The sequence below is a fragment of the Lampetra planeri genome, chromosome 11 (assembly GCF_965212315.1).
Source record: "Lampetra planeri chromosome 11, kcLamPlan1.2.h2, whole genome shotgun sequence".
NCBI lineage: Eukaryota > Metazoa > Chordata > Hyperoartia > Petromyzontiformes > Petromyzontidae > Lampetra > Lampetra planeri.
Window position 1 is genome coordinate 9637536 of NC_136117.1, and position 25261 is coordinate 9662796.

Below are 25261 nucleotides of genomic sequence, written 5' to 3' on the forward strand. Positions count from 1 at the left end.
AACAAATTTTGCAAATTATATCTAGCATTACACACTAACAAGTGGTTTCATCATGCATGCACAGAATACTTGAACGTTAAACAAATTGAAAAGGTAGTTGTGGCACATTAGGAATGGATCACTCTTTTAAGTATGTCCTTGTGCAGCAAGGGAGTAATGTGTGGTTCTGTGAAAGTCCTGATGTGCTGTGCAGTGCATCAATGCATGTGTGTACAGCAGCATGTGATGACTGAGTCGGGCCTGTAGGTGGCTGGCAGGGTTATTGAATGACCGCGCAGATATACCAGTCACATGGTTAATGGCGACTCGGGCGCAAGGCTGGTTGTAACGCACGTGTTGTTGCATTTTACAGGTAAAGGACCCAAAGGTTGTTTTTGATCGTTATATAAATGTTCTAGACTTGTTCTAGACTTTAAGCTTGGCTTTGAATTGTTCGTTTGTGATATATGCAATTAGAGGCGTTTTAGCAATGTGCATTGTAAAGGGATGATGCACTGTAATTAGTTACTGTCATTGTCATTCTCTAACTCTAATACTGTTTAGTCAATAACCCTGCCAGCCACCTACAGGCCCGACTCAGTCATCACATGCTGCTGTACACATGCATTGATGCACTGCACATCACATCAGGACTTTCACAGAACCACACTTTACCCCCTTGCTGCACAAGGATATAATTAAAAGAGTGATCCATTCCTAATGTGCCACATAGTTTATGACTGTATATTTGTCGGGTTTGTTGATTAGGTGTGCATTTAGTTTAATCCTTTAGGTTTTTTTGCAGCTGTCCTGAATGGCTCTCTGGTTGTAGTGTGTGTGTTGTCCAGCATATGTTGTTCAACAAGATGTCCAATCGTCCTCTCCATTTGTTGGGAGCTTCTTCTGAAAAATAAGCTAAGAGCTCAGTAGGCTTTGCCTAGTAAAATAAAATATGTAGTTTTTTTGTGATTTACTTACCTTTCCTATACTTTGCAGATCTATCATGTTTTTGTATTGTTTATTGTTGTTGTAACTTTCTGACCTGCCCTTACTGGACATCTGTGAAAAAGAGCTATAAAGCTCATCGGATTCTTCCAGTATAAATAAAGATTCTGATTTTGATCCTGATTCTTCAGTAACTGAAAACCCCAGTATATTAAAACGAGATGTCGGACATGGAGCAAAACAACACGATTTACAACTGGAAAAGACACCAGAGCCATTTGCACTGTTAAATTATGGTAAGCTGCTTACATTGGTTTATGTGGAGATTTTGAATCCCAGCGCTGGCATTGAATACCAAGGCGGGTTGTGGAAACTCTTCCTCTGTAGTCCTCACCAATTCCGTCGTAGCAAGCTGCGTTGGGAATCAAATGGCAAATTGGTATTTATTCTCGTGCATAACTTTCAAGACAAATGGATGTTAAGTCTGGTCGTCAATTTCATAATGAAACACATTACCCCTTGTTCACTCGCCGGTATGTCTATGTTCCCACGATACAGTATAATCGGCACGTTTGCTTAACCTGGTTTGGCCCATCAGAGAGTTTATTTAGTGACTTTTACCAGCATCACTCTGAACGTTATATATGCTTGTTTGCATTGAAGATAAATCTGAATTTGGTTTTACTTACTATTACCTTATGGATACCCGACGAATGTTCAACTATAAACTGCTTTAAAAAAAAGGGTTATTACAGTAAATGCTAACATTTTAATTGTTATCTCAACACATTGACACCTCTTCGACTTCCCCTACCTCAATTATCACACGTGGGATAGCTCTGACAGAAAGATGACTTATTATCCAGCCTGTCACATATAAATGCTTCACGTCAGGCACATGCTCAGGGCTTGTCTACCCACTACTTTATTTCACACTCTATGTTTTACTCTAGAATGTGTCATTAAAGTGGCTATTAAAATATTGGACAAAAATGGGCATTTTTCGACGAAATGTGACATTTGCATTCGCCCTTCAAAAAAAAATGGCACGGCGCCCCTATAATTTGGCCGCAACACCAGTCATCTGCGTTAAAAGCAAAAATTCCAGGAGTGTGTGTCGCTGTGACGGTCCTATACCTTCTTTGTCATTTGCATTGCCCTCGGGACATCTTGCGATCTGGAAGCAGTAGGATTTGTGCACCTCTGGTTTTACGGTGAGGCACCATGGAGCCTCAGCTCCATCGGGGTTTCTGCAATAGTTGTCCGAAAGGTCTCTGCACGAGAAAGTTAAAAAGTGTTTGGGGTTTGCACGGAGGCTGATTAATGCAGAGCACTACCCCTGCATCTGTGCCATATTTTGAGAACAACGGATGCTCTTGTGTGTTCATATATATTATTAAGGACGGGTGTATTGCAGTAAATCTGAAACTTGCAAGTGAAAAGCAGACCACGACGTGATATTCATTGCATTAATTCGTGTGCAATTTGTAAGGGCGCGGTGGCACAAACCTATTTCATTTTAAGGTAATAATCCCTTGTTCATCATAACGTCCTTTTGACTTTGATGTCTCAACAGCGTTACGGAGATCGCGTGACGTGAGGGTTCTGCCTTTGTAGTGAGGAGGGAGGAGGAGGCGCCTCGACCCCCCATGTGGAGTGACGTCAGCCCGCTAATTATTATGAATGGGGGGGGGGGTGTCCATTTGGAGGACGTCGCCTTATACTGATTATTAATGAGGGGGGCTGTTCGATGTGGAGTGACGTCACCTGCTCATGATTATTAATGAGGGGGGCTGGTCGATGTGGAGTGACGTCACGCGCGTTAAGGACATTCCTGGGTGATTATAGTAGGTATATATAAATTGATGTTTATTTGGATAAGATATGTTTATTCATCGATGGCCTAGAAACCTATTTGGTTTATTTGCTTTGTTAACATATATCAAAATCACAATCTGAATGTATCCTGGAGAAGCTCAAGATGCAGCCCTGAAATTCATTGCTCACGCCACTGATGGTGGAAGGGCCTCGACTAGAGGGAGCTCTAGGGGATAGTTGTTCCACTCTTCTACGCCGACCCAATACTTTGAAAGAGGTGAGAGTTACCCATACTTCACCCCACCACACGTGGCCTGCCGATTGATCGATTAACCGTGGTGCACGCCATTTATACTGCTGGGTGAACAGCGGCAGTGTGGGGGGGTTGCACTATGGCAGCATCCACTGTTGTCTTTGTAACTTCACAATTTTGTAAAATGGTCGAAGGATTGCATCATTAAAAAGTGTCCATCACACACTAAACACCCCCCCCCCATGGCCAGAGTCAATTTGTTTGACAATTCCAAGCTCAAATTTCTGAGATCACATGGCATTAACCCGTAAAGAGCACTCACTATGTATGGTGAACATTTACATCTGATGTGTTATTGAATGATATGAGTGTGTTACACTCATGGTGATTACATACTTGCACTTGTAGTCTGAAGGCAGGTATTTATGACTTTGGGGCGTCTGGCTGTCCCATCTCTGGCACACAATGTCGGTGGCTGTTTTGTTCACAAGGCCGCGATAATTTTCCCCTTTTCCTTCCAAGCAATGCCGGCCACTCGCCCGGGATGGTCTCACTTGCGGTTGAACTGCGTTGGGACAGAGTTCATTGGTTACTTTGACCATTCAGCATATTTGTAAAGGAGTGCCTGGTTCACCTTGCGAATGCTCACCTTCACACTTCTTGATGTTGCAGTATTCCCATTCAACGTCTTTGTCTGTTGTAAAACACCAAGGCCTGGAGCGGCCATTTGGATTACGGCAATAATTGTCATCTAGACTGAATTTCGGGTAACTGTAATACAAAAATACAGAAATTATTATTGTTAAATATTCATTAATACAAATACTCCTTTACTTCCGAACATTTGACTTACAAACAAACCTGTCCATATGTCCAGTTGCCTGTTCGGGCCGAGAGTTGTAAGTTCAACAGCCGTGCAATAGATGGTGGCATCTACATCAGCAGAACATGAAGAAGCAGTGGCATCTACATTTACAGGAGATTACACAACTTTTAAAGCCATGCCCTGTGTGTAGTGTGCATGCCGTACAACATGTTTGTAATCTACAGGAGTAAAGTTGGACTTCCGAACAAATCGACTTACGAACAGACATGGAACCTTACTCGTTCGCAATTAGAGGAGTCTCTGTATGGGCATGTGAATAGGTTTATCTTGTTTGTTTTCTATTATTTATTTGAGAGTCGTGTCCTACCCAGGCCCACTTAACAATTCATGTTGCTTCAAACCTGAAACTCAACATATTCGTAAAAAAAATGTCTAAAAAAGGAAACAAAAACTAAAGTAATGAGCAAGGTGTTGGGCAATGGCACTTAATTGCTGTAAGTTGGGTATGTTCTCAACGTTGTTTTGACTTTTTTTTTATCTGCAAATTACTTAATTGGCATTATTCACAGTAATCATTGCCCCCAAACTGTCAGACTGATATAGCTCAGGTCACAGTTGAGTTCTCACCTGCTTAAACAGCATTTACTTAAACTCTAATCTATGTGTCTCAATGCAATTCGATGCGTGCACTTCTATGTTTCTCTGTGCACTTTACAGTTTTTGTTTCATGACAAAAATTGTGCATGGTTCCGATTCAAATCATGGAAGTTAATGATATACACTTACTTAGAACTTTCCTTGCAATGTAAGCTTAATTATGTCGCTATTCATTATCAAATGTAATATTCAAAAGGTACTCCATCCCGATCTTGCTCAAATCATAATTTAATTGGTTTCATCCCACCTTCAATAATTGCCCAATATACATGTGTTCTAGTTGTGTCTGTCCTTCAAAGTACTTCTTTTGCTCAGCATTATCGGTGTACTCGACCTTTGTGCCACTCATGTGCACTATACAGTGAGGGAAAAAAGTATTTGATCCCCTGCTGTTTTTGTACGTTTGCCCACTGACCAAGAAATGATCAGTCTATAATTTTAATGGTAGGTTTATTTGAACAGTGAGAGACAGAAAAACAACAACAAAATCCAGAAAAACGCATGTCAAAAATGTTATAAATTGATTTGCATTTTAATGAGGGAAATAAGTATTTGACCCCTCTGCAAAATATGACTTAGTACTTGGTGGCACAACCCTTGTTGGCAATCACAGAGCTCAGACGTTTCTTGTAGTTGGCCACCAGGTTTGACGTTTGGCAACTCGAACCTTCAGCTCCCTCCACAGATTTTATATGGGATTAAGGTCTGGAGACTGGCTAGGCCACTCCAGGACCTTAATGTGCTTCTTCTTGAGCCACTACTTTGTTGCCTTGGCCGTGTTTTTTGGGTCATTGTCATGCTGGAATACCCATCCACGACCCATTTTCAATGCCCTGGCTGAGGGAAGGATGTTCTCACTCAAGATTTGATGGTACATGGCCCCGTCCATCGTCCCTTTGATGCGGTGATGTTATCCTGTCCCCTTAGCAGGAAAACACCCCCAAAGCATAATGTTTCCACCTCCATGTTTGACGGTGGGGATGGTGTTCTTGGGGTCATAGGCAGCATTCCTCCTCCAAACACGGCGAGTTGAGTTGATGCCAAAGAGCTCCATTTTGGTCTCATCTGACCACAACACTTTCACCCAGTTTTCCTCTGAATCATTCAGATGTTCATTGGCAAACTTCAGACGGGCATGTATATGTGCTTTCTTGAGCAGGGGGACCTTGCGGGCGCTGCAGGATTTCAGTCCTTCACGGCGTAGTGTGTTACCAACTGTTTTCTTGGTGACTATGGTACCAGCTGCCTTGAGATCATTGACAAGATCCTCCCGTGTAGTTCTGGGCTGATTCCTCACCGTTTTCATGATCATTGCAACTCCACGAGGTGAGATCTTGCATGGAGCCCCAGGCCGAGGGAGATTGACAGTTCTTTTGTGTTTCTTCCATTTGCGAATAATCGCACCAACTGTTGTCACCTTCTCACCAAGCTGCTTGGCAATGGTCTTGTAGCCCATTCCAGCCTTGTGTAGGTCTAGGATCTTGTCCCTGACATCCTTGGAGAGCTCTTTGGTCCTGGCCATGGTGGAGAGTTTGGAATATGATTGATTGATTGCTTCTGTGAACAGGTGTCTTTTATGCAGGTAACAAGCTGAGATTAGGAGCACTCCCTTTAAGAGTGTGCTCCTAATCTCAGCTCGTTACCTGTATAAAAGACACCTGGGAGCCAGACATCTTTCTGATTGAGAGGGGGTCAAATACTTATTTCCCTCATTAAAATGCAAATCAATTTATAACATTTGTGACATGCGTTTTTCTGGATTTGTTGTTGTTGTTGTTATTATGTCTCTCACTGTTCAAATAAACCTACCATTAAAATTATGGACTGATAATTCTTTTCGTCAGTGGGCAAACGTACAAAATCAGCAGGGGATCAAATACTTTTTTCCCTCACTGTATATGTTTCCCCACTTGCAGCCTTAGCTAAATGCTTAAATCATATCTCGTGGTACATTACTATTGTAGGATTTGTTATAATGACTATGTCGTTGTCAAATCCTAGATGGTTAGTACATTCACTATTTATCATTATGTACATTCTATATTTGAACGATGTCACTAACCATAAGGGTTATGTGATCATAAGCAGTGACAGGAATCAACAAAGAGGAAGTTAATAATTGATCATTTGCAAATAGTAACTCTTAGAGAGCAAGATGGAATCATAACACATGATAGAGACTACATAATGCAACTGATGGGGGAATTCCATGCACATATTTATACACATAAATATCATACATACATTGATACTGCCATTTGCAACTTGACTTCATTTGAGAAGTCTGACCAGCGATCGGATCAATATTGGCAAACCTATTTATAAAACGTTTACACATCAATAACATGTCTCATGTCGAATGATGCCTCCTTCATTCCTGGAACCAAGAAGGGAAATCACACTTCTTTGAATAATTACAGAATCAAAATCTTTATTTATCCTGGATGAATCTCGTTAGCTTCTTAACTCATGTACAGAAAATAAATTGCTCAAGGAGATAATACAGAACTGAACAAAGGTCAGTTTATAGGTCAACTAACCATGGGGCAAACTGGTTTTAGAAAAAGGTTTCTGTACCCTTGGCCGCACACATATAATATCAATCAGATTCTATACAAGACAAATTAATATCAAACATGATTATGCCTGGCTTTTGTAGACGTTGAAGTGGCATTAATTTGGTGGAAACTTATTTGGTCAGTTAAGCTCTCACGAAATATTTCTAATTATCGAACATTCTGGAATGGTTACAATGAGTTTGCACGAAGTAACAAAGTAGAAATGTGAAAAGAAGTCCCATAAGGAGACATGGATGGTATCACCACAGCTATTAACAGCGATACGAGAATAAAATTTAAATAATTTAGATGACTGATATAAAGCTATTTAAAAGCTATGCAACAGATAAGCTGACAATGTAAATCATTCTCATGGCTGTCACTCCACCCCAGACTTGGCTTGCTTTCATGAGAGTTACATTAAAGTGAGGACTACTGAGAATGATCTACTCAATGCACTGGGTGATTTGAATTTGTTGAAATGTTTTAACACAGAGCTTACAGGATTGATTCCACCAGTTGTAATTATTGATGATATTTACGTGAGTTTGTTGATTGTATACGATGGGTGACCAATTGGCCATTATGTTCCCTTGCAATGGTTTAATGAGTTACATGATCAGGCTGTAAACTATTAGCTATGTTGGTTTTTTTACCAGGTAAGCTCAAGAGTAATTAATCAACCACACGCCATTGCTGTCACTTGGTTTTATATTATGATGATCATTAAGAAAATAGAACAACTGTTGCTTTTCACAATGCCATACGAAAGAAGAAGACGTTTTATATTTTCATTTGAAATCCAAAATCCTTTAATCAGCTGCCTTGTTTGAAAAATCTGGTCCTGATGATCTGTACCTTTAAATTCATAGTGGGATTTTAAAAAAAATTATATCAGTAAAAAAGGCAACATTTGTTGCATTATTTACAGTGCTATGTCAATCCACTGCTGGATGAAGGCCATCTCCAATGGGAATCATTCATAGGGGCTGCTTTGACCATACTTCAGTGGGGTACACACCAGGGGGACGGGCACTGCCACTGCTCGTGTCTAATATCGGACACTCACTTGCTCGGGTTGAACTGATGTTTGTGTGGGTTCTGAGCATCCCATCTCTGGCACCGCCTTCCTGATTCCGTGTATTCCACAAAGCCACGGTAACTTTGTCCAATGCAAACGAGGCAAGGATCTGTAAGGGGGGGGGGGAAGGTGGGCTTTTAAGCATTTCGAATCGTTTATTTTGCATCATACCAGTGTGATGCTGACAAGTGTAACGACATTTAATAATACATCGCATTCAATTTCATTGTCATGGCTAAGCATATGGAGGATGCTGACATTTTAATTTCCAACAATGCTTCAGTAATGTATGTATAACCCAATTTCCAATAGATTTCGATGTTTTATGAAGGCTAGACAATTTGAGATTGATTTTTCTGAAAATGTCATGCTTTGGTAATGTGAATTGGTAAAACCATCCCTCATATTAAAAGGTTTTAGCCACGATGATGACGACATGTCGGATGAGAATTGAGGTTCCAGTTGTTGTTATTTATTCATCGAAATCTTTACCGATTTCAAATATTGAATAAGCTCCTCTTATCTGTAGTAAAGTTGGGATAGGGTGGAGGGTTGGGAGCATCTTCTTCTTCGCACGATTGACTTTGACGCAGAGTAACAACTGCATCTCTGCATCGAGGTGGTCGAGACACATCATTGCTTCAGGAGCATCGGGAGTGTGTCGCAGTGACGGTGCCTCCTTCATATTTTAGAATCGGGGGTTGAGTATGTATGTTGAGCATCTTTTTCATTATACGTAGCCATTATAGGTTCCACGGTTTCTTCTCTCGGTGACCACAGATGGCAGGTGCTATTGGCAAATCCTATTACGCGGTTTTCTGGGATTTTTTCAAATTAAGGTAAATCATAGCACGCGTATGTCACCATTTATGGAACACTAATCTGATCCATTGAGAGCCATGGAGATTAGGATGAATTTTATAACTTCTGGAAGGCCATTTTTGGGGTGCTCTTGCGTGTAAACAACGTGGATAACAGCGTAGGTTTCACTGCTACTTCTGGGCGGGTTACTCCTCTTGGCCACGGAGAAGTGCACAAGATAAAAAAAACAATGAACATTGTGAATTATAAAACTGTATATTAATCGATCCAGGGTGAGTGTAATACAATGAGTTGGTAATCGGTTTATGTTTAAGAGGAGTTTTACCTAAATGTGTTTTTATTCAAATGGTTTAACTACACCTTAAACTATGTTTCTGTAGATTTGAGAACAGGACGCAAACTGGTTCGTGTACATTTTAATGATAACACAGTTCTTTGAAGACTGCAAGAATGTTTATAATTACTTATAAGCGTCGAACAATATTATAAATGTATTTATTCATCCAGGCAAATCCACACTGACGCATACCGTAGTACGCTTTTTCAGGAGAGTCCTTCATTGGGTTTTTATTATTTTAAGGTGTTTTTAGCCACTTAATGATGAGCGTTTATTATACAAGCAAGGAGGCAACCACAGGGCACCTTGAGAAAACCCCCGAGCACCAAGGGGCAACACTCAATCCCCATAGGCGATTAGTCCACTTGCTGTACTGCCAGGATATGACACCTTGACGTCCACTGGAAGGGAGTTTCACAATATTTGTGTGATCCACCAATCGGTAAAGTCACGTAGGTAAAATATTAAAATTAATAAAAGTAAAATAAAAAATAAAATAAAAATCACGACGTTTCGGAGGCAACACACTGATGAGACAAGGTCATAAAGTTGTCTCTGGTGTAGGCCAATCAGTTTCAAAGACAATGCATACATGATCAGAAAATGTTTGTTTGCATGTTTTACAACAAGTATGTGTGGTTAATGCAGACTTTACACCTTGAAAAAGATATCTGTTTTGTGTTTGAACATCTTAACACTTGTTGTATTGCCAGAGAGGGTAAAACCTATTCTTTTCAGATGTTGTCAATCCATTGCTGGATGAGGTCCTCCCCGTGTTGCCATGGGTCTCAGTAGGCTATTTGGCCGTACTCTCACCACGCTGGTCAGTGTGGGTAGGTGGATGCACAGAAGTAAGCTACAACTATGGATGTTACTGCCAGTGCCCTCTGCTGCCCACCGTATAGCCTCGTAGGCCCACGACAACCTATTCTTAGGTTTTTTCGATAAAGTCACGTAGGTAAAAAAAAAAAATTATTAAAGTAAAATAAAAATCACGACGTTTCGGAGGCAACACAAACTGAAGACGGAAACTTGTGTTGCCTCCGAAACGTCGTGATTTTTATTTAATTTTTTATTTTACTTTTATTAATTTTAATTTTAATTTTTTACCAATGTGACTTTACCGAAAAAATCCAAGAATATGAATCCTTGCAGTCACGAAAGCTTCAAATCTAGGATCCACCAATCCTTGCCTCCACAGTGCCGGGTTACAGGCATGCATAGTCGCCACCGCCAGACAATAATTGTTTGCACCATTCTTAAGCACATCGCTATCCTGAAGGCGCAAAGTTTCACATGCACAGTCTGAATCTCAATTGAGAATTTTGCCAGAGGTGCCAGCGTCATTGGCCACGTATGGTGCGAACGAAGTTCAACATACACACATGCATACACACGGCACACAATGGCCTACTTTAGTGAATGGCATCAGGGGATCTTTAACATACGCTGTGAAGAAGAAAGTGTGTATTTTATGGTTAATAAACCCGCAGTAATAACCAGGGCAGCATGCTGGATTCAAACCCACAAACCTCTGCAATGCGCATTGAATGTGCAACCGCTGCACAATATCACTGCCCTTAAAACCCCATGTCAATACCATATGTGTGTGTTTAGTTTGTTGTCCTTCCCCCGCACCTCCGATTAGCACGGCTGGCTACGTATAGTACAAAATGAGTTCAACATACATATGTACGTGTCCAATCGAAAGTTCACAGACTGACTTGTGCCTTTTATTCTCGTACTGGTTGTTAATTTAATTGTTGTTGCTTGCCGTGGTGCACCTGCGTGTGCTTGAGATCACTCGGCATAGATTGGATGGCACTCGTACCGTCACTGCACTGTTTGATGTTGCAGGATTCAAAGCGGAGTTCGGGGTCGGTTGTGTAACACCAGGGTCCACCGTCGTCCTCATCGGCATTCCGGCAAAAATTTTCTTCCAGCTCTTTGTCAGGGTACAACTGGGGTCGATATCTTCAATGAACGACACACACGCACACAAGAAAGTACATGCAATAAACACATATTTGAACGTGGCCAAACGACAAAGTTTGTTAAAGAAGTCTAAACCATATTAATCCATAGGCACATTTGCTGTATTGTATTTTTCTGAACAGTCGACTTTTTAAGTCACTCTGTTATATCCGCACGCGGCCTCTGTATTTCACAATTTTGCTGGTCCGTGTGCATTCAATAATTGTTCCAGAAATACATATTCTGTTGTGCTTTCATGTTTTATTGGTCAAAGAGTATTCTCTTTTTTTTCAGTGAACTTATTTTGTGAACTTTTAGTTTTACTGATATTTTTTACCTTAATTCTATTTAGCCTTATTTGTTAAGCTATTCAATTATTTTCTGTAGTTCAAGACACATTTGTTGTCACAATACGATTGGGAAGTCTGAGATGGTCAATTCTTGCACAGTTTCGTTTTTCCACTTAATTTCTCCAAATCAAATTTCAGAAAATATATTCGAGTGTTGTTGTGAATATCCTTAGCGGGTGTATAGCTCCTTCTAGATTTGAAGTTTTCGTGACTGCAAGGATTCATACTCTTAGGTTTTTCGGTAAAGTCACGTAGGTAAAAAATTTTTTTTTAAATAATCGAAATAAAATAATAAATCACGACGTTTCGGAGGCAACACAAGTCTCCGTCATCAGATGGGACCGTCACAGCTAGATTTACTATATCACTTGAGACTTTACCGAAAAACCTAAGAGTATGTAAAGCTCCTTGCCAATACATCCAAGTGGGAAGTCGAACAGTACAATTACCTGGGATCATGTGGATGAGTGGCATCCCAACGTTGGCAAGACCTCCCACTCTTCGTCATCTTAGCTTGACCTCTGTAGGTGATTCCATTTCCAATGACGCATTCTCTGACGTAATCTGGGATCACACAACAAATGAATGAAAAAGCTTCCAACTTGTGCAGTATTTGCTTGCGACATGGCTTGTGGCCATGAACGAGTGACACTTCAATGCCCTTTTACAACGTTGGCAGCTTAGGAAGGGGGCTACAGAATGAAAGCTGACATCTTGCTCAAGCAATAGAATATGATAACAAGTATAAGCTTGCAGTGTTATATATTTGTAGTTGGAAATGGCGTTGTTTGTTATCTAAAAACAATACATATATCACGTGATCGATTGTAAAATAATATGTTTATTGGTGTGGCACGTGTATTTCGTACCTTTTTTCTCATACAAATGTAACTGATCACTGATTTCCACAATTGTCCCTTCTGTCAGGCTGGTAAATCCCAGCATGGAGCACTCTTTGGACCACTTATTGAAGTGAAAGGCCCTGCAATGGTTCGTAAAAAGGCACACACACACAAAGTCGAATGGCTTTTTGTGCAGTGTGTAAAAAAAGTATTTTCTTAAGTCACTTATTTTATTGCAACCAATATTTTGTTTTACCTTTCATGGGCCATGCCTAACTAAAAACGTCCAATAGTTTTTACTTGAGCAAATACCGGTGAAATAAAATGGTTTCTCAGAATTACGTAGGTTTTGCAGTTGTGTCTGACATTTCACTCCTGGATTGTCACGAAACGCCGAACATCATGAGGAACAACGCACTTCATAAGCTCGAAGTGCATTAGCGAGCCAAAGAGCAAGACTGTTGTCAGATTTTCAAAGATGCTGTAAAACATCCACCCTGAGAAATGTCTTTAAGCAAAAAGCAACTCCACCATTGATATAAAAAAAAAATCACAATTCCAATCAAATTAATTAAAAACAATAACTACTTTCATTATTGGAAAAACAACCAATAAAATGAATATCTTTTAAAAAATTCTGATTCACAAACTTCAGAAACCTTACTTCTCACATTGGTGTTTGAGGGATATTATTATGTTTACACAATACTTGTATCTCGTGGAATGTAGAAACTTTAAGCGTATTATAATTGCACTCTTGATTCCATTAGGGGTTACGGGTGGTCTTCTTTTTCTTTCGTACGGCTGGTGTAGACGCAGAACAACAACGACAATTTTCAGAGGAGAGTATCGCTAGATTTGAAGTTTTCGTGACTGCAAGGATTCATACTCTTTGTTTTTTTCGGTAAAGTCACGTATATAAAAAAAAATAATAAATTAAATCACGACGTTTCGGGCGCAACACAAGCGTCCTTCTTCAGGTGGGGACAACTTAGTGAAAGCACACTGCTTAAGTGGTGTCTCCCACGTATTTGCCGATCGGGCGTTGTACGGTCTGTTCTGGATGACCACAGTGGCACACTGGAGAGTTTTACAGTTTTCCGTTACTCTTTGGTTCTTTCGGTAAAGCCACGTAGGTATTAAAATAAAATATATCACGACGTTTCGGGCGCCATCATCAGGTGGGAAAGCATGGTCTGCTGCTGCTGAGGCAGACTGTTTTAAAAGGATTTCCCATTAATTTTGTGTATCAGGTATCCGCGTCTGCCGTGGTTTGTGCGGCAGATGTGGTTTAGGGTGGAGCATGGTAGTTGGTGGTGCTAATGAAGAGACGTACCTGCATTTGAAGAATGACTCTTTGTTACATTTTTGTGCACATAGCTCTGGTGAAGCTATTTGAGGAACTTTTTTCGAAAGTCTCGTCATCACATTGATGCTTGTGACAATAATTTCCTTGTTATTGGACTTCTTGTAGTCATTTAGAGGATGTTCGGCTGGAAAAAAAAAATAGAAAACATTTCTGCCAGTTAAATTTCCCTTACAATACAATGGATGTTCATACATTGTTGCCAACGTTCTTTTGTAAAAAAACACAAAAGCCAAATTGAAAAAAACTAAAACAACTTGAAAATTTCCATTGCCTCTACGCAACAAATACTCGAGGACAGTTTAGTACACACGTACAATGACACACACCGATGATTAGACTTACCAAATGTCTGAGAAATGCACATCAACACGACACACGTTTGCAACCACATTGTGACCGCCACGAAGTCCAAGCCGAACTGAGGGGCAGGCAGCTCAAATATCCGAGTTTATCATTAGCCAACCCCCACACTCTGGCAAACTCACAAAAGCCACTGGGACTCGGCATGCATTGAGTCACGTGAAGTAATCCATTAACTTGGTAAAACATTTCCTGAGCCTTCTGTGTTTGCTCAAAAGGCGAGTAACAGCATTTTCATTGATGTCTATTTTTATTATTACTGTAAATTGTATTATCTAACAAGTGTGCTTCCCGTGAATACAATAATGTTTCTTGCCATTGACACAGCAATGTCCCGAGGCAGAGCTAGCAACGAGAACGGATGTATAATATATATTTTTTGCATTGTTTGTGGAGCATTATGTGTACAGTAATTAAATAATTAGACCTCTGTTTAAACAAAAATACTGTTTGATGCTATCAGTCTGGAAATTCCAGAGGCAGAGAGACGAAAATTTATTTTTATATTGTAATGTGTGCTGCTTTTGAACATCGTTGGGGCACCATACTACGTGACAGCCCCGTGAGTGAGCCTCGCTCGTACTTGTTTGGGTGACCTCCATCCACAAACAGGTTATCGTGGTTCTAGATTTGAAGCTTTCATGACTGCAAGGATTCATATTCTTAGGTTTTTTCGGTAAAGTCACGTAGGTAGAAAAATTTAAATTAATAAAAGTTAAATAAAAAATAAAATAAAAATCACGACGTTTCGGAGGCAACACAAGTTTCCGTCTTCAGTTTGTGTTGCCTCCGAAACGTCGTGATTTTTATTTTACTTTAATAAATTTTAATTTGTTTTACCTACGTGACTTTATCGAAAAAACCTAAGAATAGGTTGTCGTGGGCCTACGAGGCTATACGGTGGGCAGCAGAGGGCACTGGCAGTAACATCCATAGTTGTAGCTTACTTCTGTGCATCCACCTACCCACACTGACCAGTGTGGTGAGAGTACGGCCAAATAGCCTACTGAGACCCATGACAACACGAGGAGGACCTCATCCAGCAATGGATTGACAACATCTGAAAAGAATAGGTTTTACCCTCTCTGGCAATACAACAAGTGTTAAGATGTTCAAACACAAAACAGATATCTTTTTCAAGGTGTAAAGTCTGCATTAACCACACATACTTGTTGTAAAACATGCAAACAAACATTTTCTGATCATGTATGCATTGTCTTTGAAACTGATTGGCCTACACCAGAGACAACTTTATGACCTTGTCTCATCAGTGTCACAGCAGAGAACGCCAAAAGGCCAACAGTACAAAGACAATGCAACTATCAGATCACTTATTGCTCAGGTCAAGCAGATATGACATGAAGGCGGTTACACATACATGTGCAATGCAGTACATTCTTTACATGTGTAATGTATCTCTCAGAGACACCTTCTTGTTCAGTTATGTGTATATTTATTATTAATAAAGTCCGCCGACTCACTGATAACTTAACGAGTAACCGAGAGTGACGATATACACTTGGGTAACTTATGTGACTCTACGCGACGCTCCCTGTGTAGTTGGCTAGCTACACAGGAGTGGATGCGTAGCAGTCACGGAGACACCATAACCCTAGCCTTCCAAGACTACAAGGTGCCCGTTCCAGGAGGATGAAGACATCCCGCTCCAAGATGATGATGGTGACGGCAGTTCCTCGGTTCCCCCACAACAGCAGCCCAGAGCCCTGTTCCACGCCGGCTTTTATCCCCCTCACGACCCAGCCACGCCCCTTTTCCCGAACACTCTCTCGCCTCAACTGGCCTTGTCTGTCACTGTCCCAATTACTATTTACGACCGTTTAGGTCCCGTGCTTATCTTCACGCGACCCTGTCAGTGCCCGTCGCATCAATCATTATGAATGACTACTTACGTCCCATATCACCCTTACGTGAGCCTCTCTGTTCCCGTCACGCTAATTAGTAACCACGGTCACGGGGAGACGTACTGTCCTTACAACACCCCGTACTGTCCTTACACATGTAGTATTTATGTTTAATTCAAAACATACATATGTAGTGACACAGCGCCGACTGCTGTACAGCAGCAGCAACTGCGGTGGACACTTAGCGCACATGCCGTCGAGCAGAAACACAGGTGTGCCAGCAGGGCGTAGGAACTGGGGCAAGGGTCACGATAGACCATATAGGGAAACCCCTGGAACCCTCTGGTGGGCACAAGAAGGGAGGCGCGGCTAGGGCGGGGCCAAGCCGTGCCGAGGGGAATATCAGCAGTGTAGAGCGAGAGCTCCAGGCTGTCGGTTCTGAGTGTACTCGTCTCGTCGTCGCTGTCGTCGTCACCGCCTTCGTCGCTGCCGCCGTCGCCCGATCATCGCGCGGCCGGACAGCAGTTCGCTGTCTCGGTCGATGCCGTCGGTGCAACGCGGACAGGGTCGTGTCTGGGCCGGGCTGTATGACAGCGTGGTCATCTCCGACTGAGTGTCTGCGCCGCACGCCACATGCACACACGCCTTAGGAAAAGAGGACACTAGACATACATGTAATGGTGCACGTAGAAAATTACACGTCTTTGTATGACTATTCTACAGCGTGTGCTACCTGTGTGTTCAAATTATTCAGATTTTGCGATAACGATACTCTTAAATACGTGATATCCAAATGGATGCTTGTTCAAATAATGGAACATTTAATCGCAAAATTAAAGCAGAGTGTTGCTGCTGATGCAGGTTTTTAATTCATTAAAAAAACTGCAAAGAAAAGCAAAGAAAGTGTGTGGTTCTATGGGGGGGGGGGGGAGGGACATTTGTTATGCCTAATTAATAAATTCAATAATAGAGAATCTCAGCAATTATAGCTAATTCGTGAAATAATTAAAAACAATTCTTAATAGTCAATAGGTTTGCACACTGTTGAAAACAATTTCTATAAACACTTAACAAAATTAAACGTATTGTAATATATTCAAAAAATACCAAGACTGATTATTTACTAATGTGCATTACCATACAGTAAGTATCATTTTTTTACATAAATTTTGTTTTCATGAAGTGCACTGTTGCAGAGTTTTAATTTGACCCCAACTCGCTCAGTTTTGAATTCGCATCAGACGGTGCCAGATCAATTCTGGGTATTAAGATAATTTACACATCTTGACTATAACACACCTGTCAACCCATACGGTGTACCCGTATTCTTGCGCAGGCAAATTTAGTTTTCAGGTGCATAGGGCGTACAGCCGTTTCAATACGGGTAACATTTGTTGGTCAATTTGTTTGTGTTTCTCCCTTGTAATGGGACTTTGTAGGATGAACGTGGAGATTTATAAGGGCACGGGTAACCAATAAGGTCTGAATAGGTATGTAATAAGATAGGGCACTAATAAGGGGTGGACAGGTTTGCTATAAGCACGAGAAAATGTCATAACAATGAAACTACTTAGTTTAAATTAAGTGATTCTGCTTCATTATTTCAATTTCTATTCGATGTCCAAATAAAGACACCATTGCCACGCACAAATTAACAGAATAGACTATTTATTATTATTTTGTAATAATGGAGTGTAAAATAATGCATGCAGCCTCAAGCTATGGAGGTTATATCTCTTTACCGGTTATGTTTGTTTAATATGTACACGATGAATTAATGCATAATGTATTACAACTGTATGGCTTTCGGTTTTGTGCTCGGTTAACTTTGTTCAATCTCATATATGAAAAATACATATGTTATCCCAAACGTTATTTAATTTTATCAACAAAATACTTACGATGGTATCAATTTCGCGTATTATTTTTAGTTTATTCTCGAGTTAGCACGAGCATATGTGTTTTAAATGGTTCTCAATATATAATATGTATGTTTGTGTCATTTTGAGACATTAATCATGATAATTACACGAAAAAATATACTTTTTTATCCTGCATGGAAATAGGCCAAAGATTTGTCTTAGTGCTTTAATGATCCATGAAACAACCTCTATAATTGGAAGCCCTGCTACAAAGCATGCTCAGCACAATAGACACTCATTCTGTCAAAGGATAGCTCTGAAGTTCTACGGCAGCATTCACCATCGTGCCCACGTAGCAGGAGATGATTATTACATTGTTAGGATGTTTAGTCTGTGTTGGCTGAATGAGCAAGGGAAGCTTACATCACGCCCCACTGCTGTCAAATGTGCACTGACAGGGAATTTTTAACATCAGGTATAGGTGTTTGTGTAATGTTGGGCTACCTCGCTGTATCATGCAAGATGCTTTCAGTATGGTTGCTGGAGGATTTGTCTCCATATGTGGTGACCTCGATACAGCACATGCACGTTTTACTCATAACCCGAAAGTGAATCACTTGAAATGTATATTAAATATATGTGTAAACCTGATATGAATTTGTATTTTCTGTGTGTGTGTGTGTGCATATGCACGGCAAAAAAGAACCCCCTACCCCCTCGTGGTGCCGGACGGCAACGCTGTGATGGGCATTGCTGTGGGAGGAAGGGCCAATTTATATTGGCCTTTCCCCTCATGGCGTTTGTAACCACCACAGTGGCCAAATGGGAGTTTTGGACGGGTGCGCGGGGCTGGTAACCCCTCCACCTTCAATTAATTACCACCAAACCACGACTGAAAAATGTAATTAATAAGCTTGTTTTGGAGGGCCCAGGGGGACAGGCGTCTATGGGGTCTCCTGGCCAAACCCCATTTGGCGGAGCCAGGAGACTGAATCGTTACCCTCGGGGCTCCTCCAGAAACAACAAAACAACACTAAGTGTGGCCACATGGAATCTTCGAACGCTCACTGCGGAGGAGAGGCTGCCACTCCTCTGTCGGGAGCTGGACCGGTACCGCCTGGATCTCTGTGGTATTCAGGAGGTCTGGTGGATCGGCTCTGGCTCCTGCCACCATGAGGGGTGGACAGTCCTCTTATCAGGGCAGGAGACTGCCAAAAAACAGGGAGTGACTCTTCTTCTGAACAAAAGAATGAAGGGGGCGTGGGAGCGTGGCGGTGAGGTGTGGGAAGCTCTAAGCCCCAGGCTAATTTGGGCTCACCTTCCCATCAACCAGAGGCGAGGAGTGGTGGTCGTGGCTACTTATGCCCCCACCGAAGACGAACATCCGTGGAGGGATGCAGGCAAGGTCGATGAGTCAGATGCCTTCTATGACCTGTCACAGGTGCTAGCTGAAGTGGCCCCTCGGGATAGAGTCATCTTGTTGGGTGACTTCAATGCCCGAGTTGGTCATGATGCTGGCCCCTGGTCTGGAGTGATTGAAAGTCATGGGCCAGATCAGCTCAATAACAATGGCAGGAGGCTGCTAGATTTTTGTGCAGCCCATGGGCTTGTAATTACCAACATGCTGTTCCGGCATCAGTGCATCCACACAACATCATGGATGCATGCCGGGTCCAAGCAAAAACATCTGCTGGACTACATAGTTACAGAACAGCGGATGCGGGCCCATGTCCTTGACACCAGGACCTACCATGGAGCTGATCTGCCCACTGACCATCGACTTGTCATCTGTAAGATGCGCCTGCCATTCTTACACTCCGGTGGTGGGTGTCCACCCAGGACTCCACTCAAACCCTTAGTGGCATGGTCCCAGCTAGCTGATGAAATTTGCAAGTGAGAATTTCATCATTACTTGCGGCTTGGGTTGGCATTGTCCCCCATTCCTCCTGATGTCGAGGGGAAATGGGAGAGGTTTAGGACTGTGGCTCATACAGCTGCAATGGCTGCTTTGGGTACACATTCCAGAGCTCCCCAGAGACCCTGGCTGACAGAGGAGGTGTTCAGGCTGGCTGAGAAAAAGGGACAGTCTGGACCACTGGATGGGTTCCGCAGGATTGGAAGGATGCCCTGGTGGTCCCCCTCTTTAAGAAGGAGGACCGCACAGACTGTAACAGCTACAGGGGCATCTCACTCCTCAGTGTGCCGGGAAAGGTCCTGGCAGGGATTATTCAAGACCGCCTTGCTAGGCACGCTGAGAAGAGGCTTGCGGAGCCCCAATGCGGTTTCAGGAAAGGGCAGTCGAAGGGGCTAAATTGGCGCGGCACGGGCTAGAGAAGAGATGGAGTGATGTGGTACAGGAGAATGTGGAGCTGAGTGGACTTGCTGATGACTGGTACCAGCGGTGTCAAGATCGGCCTCTGTGGAGGAGGCTCGTGAAGGACGCTGCTGGGTATTTGGAGGCAGTTGCCCTCCAACAACAATGGAGGGGGGAGGAGCGATGCTCATAACAACGAGCGGAGCGCCGGGTGGCTAAAGCACAGCAAGTTGGCACAGTAGGGGGCACAGGTTGTGCTTCAGCCAGTCGTCTCAGTCAGTCGACCTGTGGCATCTGGGTCTGCCCCGTGACCTCCTGCCAGCGGGCGTTCGACACTTCACGTGGCCTCTACGTGTACATAGCCTGGCACATGCGTTGTGGTGATATCACCGCCACTTAGTGGCGAATGGCAGTTGTTGTTGTTGGTTTATATTCTTTACAATTCACATCTTATTATATTTAACTTTCGTCATCATCAGCAATGATCAATCCAAATCCTCTGCCACCTCTTACAATCTTGCAATGTAATAACACACCAAGAACCACCTGCACATGAACTGAATAATTTTTTATTACATAGAGATTTGATCTAATATGAAGTTAGAACTGTGTTTTTTTTTCAATGAAAAAAAACTTCAAAAATTTTCAGAGCCCCCCTGTCATTTAGTATTTTTCCATTTATTAAAATGTTTTTATATAAAAAGAATGGCAGGGTCCTATCCATATGACACCATTATAATAATATCATGCAGATCACCAATTTTTACCATCCTCACAACCGTCTATAGTTAGATCAGCAAACGGCACTCACTGGGAGACGGCGTGAAAGATAATTGAAGCAATGACTATGAAATTATTAGTTTTGCGGCCTTATGACACTCCGCTCTAAATGATTGATGAGTTCCAGATGGCTTAACACGGCAGCCCACAATTGATTCAAGCGAAAATGAAATCTGCAGAGATTTTTAAAATATATATACACCTGTTTAAAAAAATGTGCAGCGTACATCTTAAAAAAAAAGATGGTAGAAAAAAACTAACTTTCGTAACGTAAAAATTATAAATGTCAAGTGTGTGTTTTAAAATGTAACAATAAAAGTACTATTTATTTTCTTTACGGATTTGAAATTTACTGCGAAAATTGTGGAATGATGATCAATGAGCCAGTTTTTTTTTTCCCAGGTCTATTTAACAGGTGCACTAAGTCAAGTGAACATATTTAAATGGCTTACTCAGCTTATTATTTCCTTGTGAAGTGATGGCAGGCTTGTAAGGTGAGTGGCTGTGCAACTTCTATATTTTTTTTACGTGGGTGGAATCCGTCTGAGGACTCAGCTTCAGTATTTTACAATCAAAATCGTAAACATAATACACCCAAAACGAGATAAAAACATGTGATAGCCTTATTGAAAACAGCATCTGATGAGAGTTTAACGGTTTAAGTGAGAATTACCTCTCACAGCAGTGCTATGATTCACGTAAAGTAAAGCTGAATTGTCTTGCCAAATATTCCATGATGTATACAGTTTCACATTTGAACCAAACCTGATTAACCAAATGAGTAAAATATGCAAAGGTTCTTTCCATTTTTCGGTGCACAATGGCGTACTTATTCTCTCCACATATTTCCTTTTGGAATATTTGTAAGGATGCTGATGTGTTGTGCATTGCATTGTGAACTGGGTACCAATTGCCTGACCCTAAATCCATTTTCCATAATTCTGCCCTGTGTACAGTGGTTTATTCATGGTAAGACCTGAGGGGAATGTCTACCCCTTCCATCTCCCCAATAATTTCTTTCATGGTGCCCCCAATTCGGTTGACGTCTAATTTAGTCACACAATGAAAAGTATCACCTGTGGAAAGAGAAATCTGAGGGATCAGAGGCCTGCAATGTGTTTATTACCACCTACAATTGTAATATACATTTACATTTGTATGCGGCAGCTGCTGCAGGCTTTTTGTTTGAAAGTTAAGGATGAATAAAGGGGGCTTGTATATACGATTTGGAATTTCCAGTTTGTATGTGTGTACACACGGATATGTGTGCACACGTGTGTGTGTGTTCATGGTCGCCAGAGAATGTGCTGGAACAAACTCAAGACACATGAACAATCCCTCTTGACTACGGAGGCAATGTTCATTTTTTTTCAATCACTTGCCCTGGGGCCCTCAGGCACGGATCACAGAGGTGGTGACGTGGCACTTTGACATTGTGTGCAGTGTGAGACCCCTGGGGGCTTCCAGTCATCTCAACAATTTTAAATCAAGAAAAAAAGGTGCACTGTTCTTTGGGGATTATTTTCATATGCTTGTTTTCTTTGCTTTAAAAAAAAATCACGGTTTGGACAGACAAATAACAATACATAAGTTTTTTTTGGGTTAGATCGCGTAAATATATAAATGTCTTTAAAACCCGCCACCACCAAACACAGCCAACTAGTAACGGTGTCACGTAAACAGAACATGCCAATTCGTCACTAGTACAGCACACAATATTTACAATCTGAGGTAGTACTCAGATTGTAAATTTTGCAGCTTGGCTCTCCAACACACCGGTGTGCTGTATTAGTGACGAATTGGCACGTTCTGTTTTTACGTGACAACCCTTACTAGTTAGCTGTGTCGGGTGGTGGCAGGTTTTAACGACACATTTATATATTAACGCGATCTAACCCCCCAAAAAATATACCTCTATTATGGACGATATGATATTGATCACGAAAGTCTACGTGTTAAACAGATAACAATCCAGCTTAGTATTATTACTTGCACAATACATACGGAATGCTACTTTGTGGCGTGGTGTACCTTTGATTGCCTGTTCGCCCAATTGAGATAAATGTAAATTTCAAAGACAATGCATATATTATCAAACCATGTTTGCATGTTCACCACAAGTACGTGTGGTTAATGCAGACTTGATTCCTTGCAAAAGGTTCAAATTTGGTGTTTGAACATCTTAACACAAACTGTTTTATTGCCAGAAAGGGTAAAAACTATTGCTATTTTTTTAATACTTTAATACTGGAAAAAATCAACCATTTTGAGGTAAATGTATGTCAAAAAAGAACGTTTGCCTTATTGATGTCCTTTAGGTGCCCTCCTTTTGTTAGCAGCAATGCAAGTCTGATCATGTGCCTTAAAGCTGTAAGTTACAAATGCACTCTTTGCGTCACCTTTTGTTTGGTGAGAAAGTAATACAAATGAGAAGGATTCGGATAGACGTGTTGGCAGAATTAAGACTGCCATGTGACCATCTGTAAGGCACCTTTGCTTTATATTCGAACTAATTCAATGCAACATCCTTTCATAATTTGATGTTGACAACTCATGTAGACGTAATATATTTTAACAATTACATTTAAATAATTGGATGCTTGAATGAATGACTAAAAAAAAGAAAGCATTTTCACCAGCAGGAGGCAATATCATAAAGCATGCTTGTGCCCTCTTTTTATAGCCATGCAGAAATTGCGAATTACTATACAGATGCTTTTGCTCCAAATATTTAATGTATATCTTTATATTACAGAAATTATCTTCCGAATGAATGTAACTTTAACCCAAATTATGTTTCTTTTGATGTCTTCTTTTCTTCAACCTTCAAAGGAAATATACAATTGTGACGGCAATTCGTCTTAATCAGCCAGCAATGCGCATTGTTCTAAATGTCATCTCACTGCATTTTATGAGAATCAGGGTTCATACTCTTTGGTTCTTTCGGTAAAGTCACGTCGGTATAAATTAAAATACATCACAATCAGGGTTTACATTAGTGAACCAACTGTCCCTAACCCAAACACTTAAGCCCAATGTTTTCCAGATGAGAAAAATTCAACTTAATAACAATGTCTAAATGCTCATTCTGAATTAAAATACTTTCTGTCTGGAGTGTTTGATGACGTTCACTGCTGCTGTGCTCTCTGCACAGGAGGGGGTCAATCTCAGCTCACAAAACCGGTTCCCTGAGATGCAGTTTCTGAAGCGAGTTTGGTTGCACAACGGTTCACGTGTTGGTGCATGGACGCTCATACGTACTCTTTCCGTTGTTTAGTCCATCCTTGTTGGTGGTAAATAGAAGCTTTCTGCAGTGCAATCGTGGCTCTATAGGTCTACAGACTGGTAAGTGCTTCTAGAGGATTAAGGCAAGCACTTTGGGGGCGCTTGTGTTTTGTTAAAAGCTTGCAGTGTGTACAAATAGCTGATGTGCCCATTGTTCAAACGGGATTGTAGCTGATCCTTTTGTTTGGGAATGATGCTGGGGCTTTGAAAATTTGCCAGGCAAGACCACCAAATGCCACAACTTACAGACTGTATTTAGTGAAATTCACGTTTCTACAAAATAAATAAGCAACATGCTAAGCTTCCTCCCCACATCGCTCCCCTCCACATAAAAGATGCACGTATTCTATACACATCATCTGCATTCTGTAATTTCAGCACCATTGGTTCAACCCCAAGCAAACGCTGGACAAAAGATGTACTATTTGGTGTTGCTTGGATAGCTTTGCAGAGCAATATAGATGATGGGTCTTAATTAGGAATTCATAAAGTAAATGCAAAATGTTGTCATTGTTCTTGTATACATTTGCTTTGTCTATGGATTTTAGATATATCTGCTGTCTTATGAAACTGTTATCAATTCAATAATATCCTAATTGTATTCTAGTTCATCATGGGACCTCCTTTGCCAGTAGCAACATATGAAAATAGGGGTTTCCCCTTTAATCTGGCAACAAAATAGGTGTTAAGTTGTTAAAACACCAAACTGAAACCTTTTACAAGGAATCATGTCTGCATTAACTACAATACTTGTGGTCAAAATGAAAACATAGTTTCAAAGGATGTAACTGAGATTTCTAATATATTCAACAGCATACAAATGATACGTCATAGCAAATTGAAATATAAATTAGGTGCGTATCTAACAGCTATTAAAGGTAACATAATGATATAATTTGTTGTCATTTATACAGATGAGCGGTGGATGTCATTCGGTGTGAGCGCATTTCAGTATACAAGTATGTGCGTTGTCCAGTTGTAGTACGA

At 41.2% G+C, this 25261-nt stretch overlaps 1 protein-coding gene across 1 annotated transcript in view; it reads right to left on the reverse strand.

Annotated features, from left to right (window-relative positions):
- Positions 1 to 14287, reverse strand: part of LOC144721289 (hepatocyte growth factor-like protein) — a 25761-nt gene extending 11474 nt beyond the window's left edge. Inside the window, exons 1-10 of the mRNA XM_078598790.1 lie at positions 14154 to 14287; positions 13779 to 13935; positions 12470 to 12582; positions 12050 to 12164; positions 11108 to 11250; positions 8106 to 8226; positions 3645 to 3766; positions 3392 to 3560; positions 2062 to 2198; positions 1234 to 1336 (exon numbers count right to left, since the gene is read on the reverse strand). Of these exons, the coding sequence (XP_078454916.1) occupies positions 1234 to 1336; positions 2062 to 2198; positions 3392 to 3560; positions 3645 to 3766; positions 8106 to 8226; positions 11108 to 11250; positions 12050 to 12164; positions 12470 to 12582; positions 13779 to 13935; positions 14154 to 14202 (1229 nt within the window). The 5' untranslated portion in view covers positions 14203 to 14287. The remainder of the gene's footprint in view (positions 1 to 1233; positions 1337 to 2061; positions 2199 to 3391; positions 3561 to 3644; positions 3767 to 8105; positions 8227 to 11107; positions 11251 to 12049; positions 12165 to 12469; positions 12583 to 13778; positions 13936 to 14153) is intronic.
- Positions 14288 to 25261: the final 10974 nt, after the last annotated feature.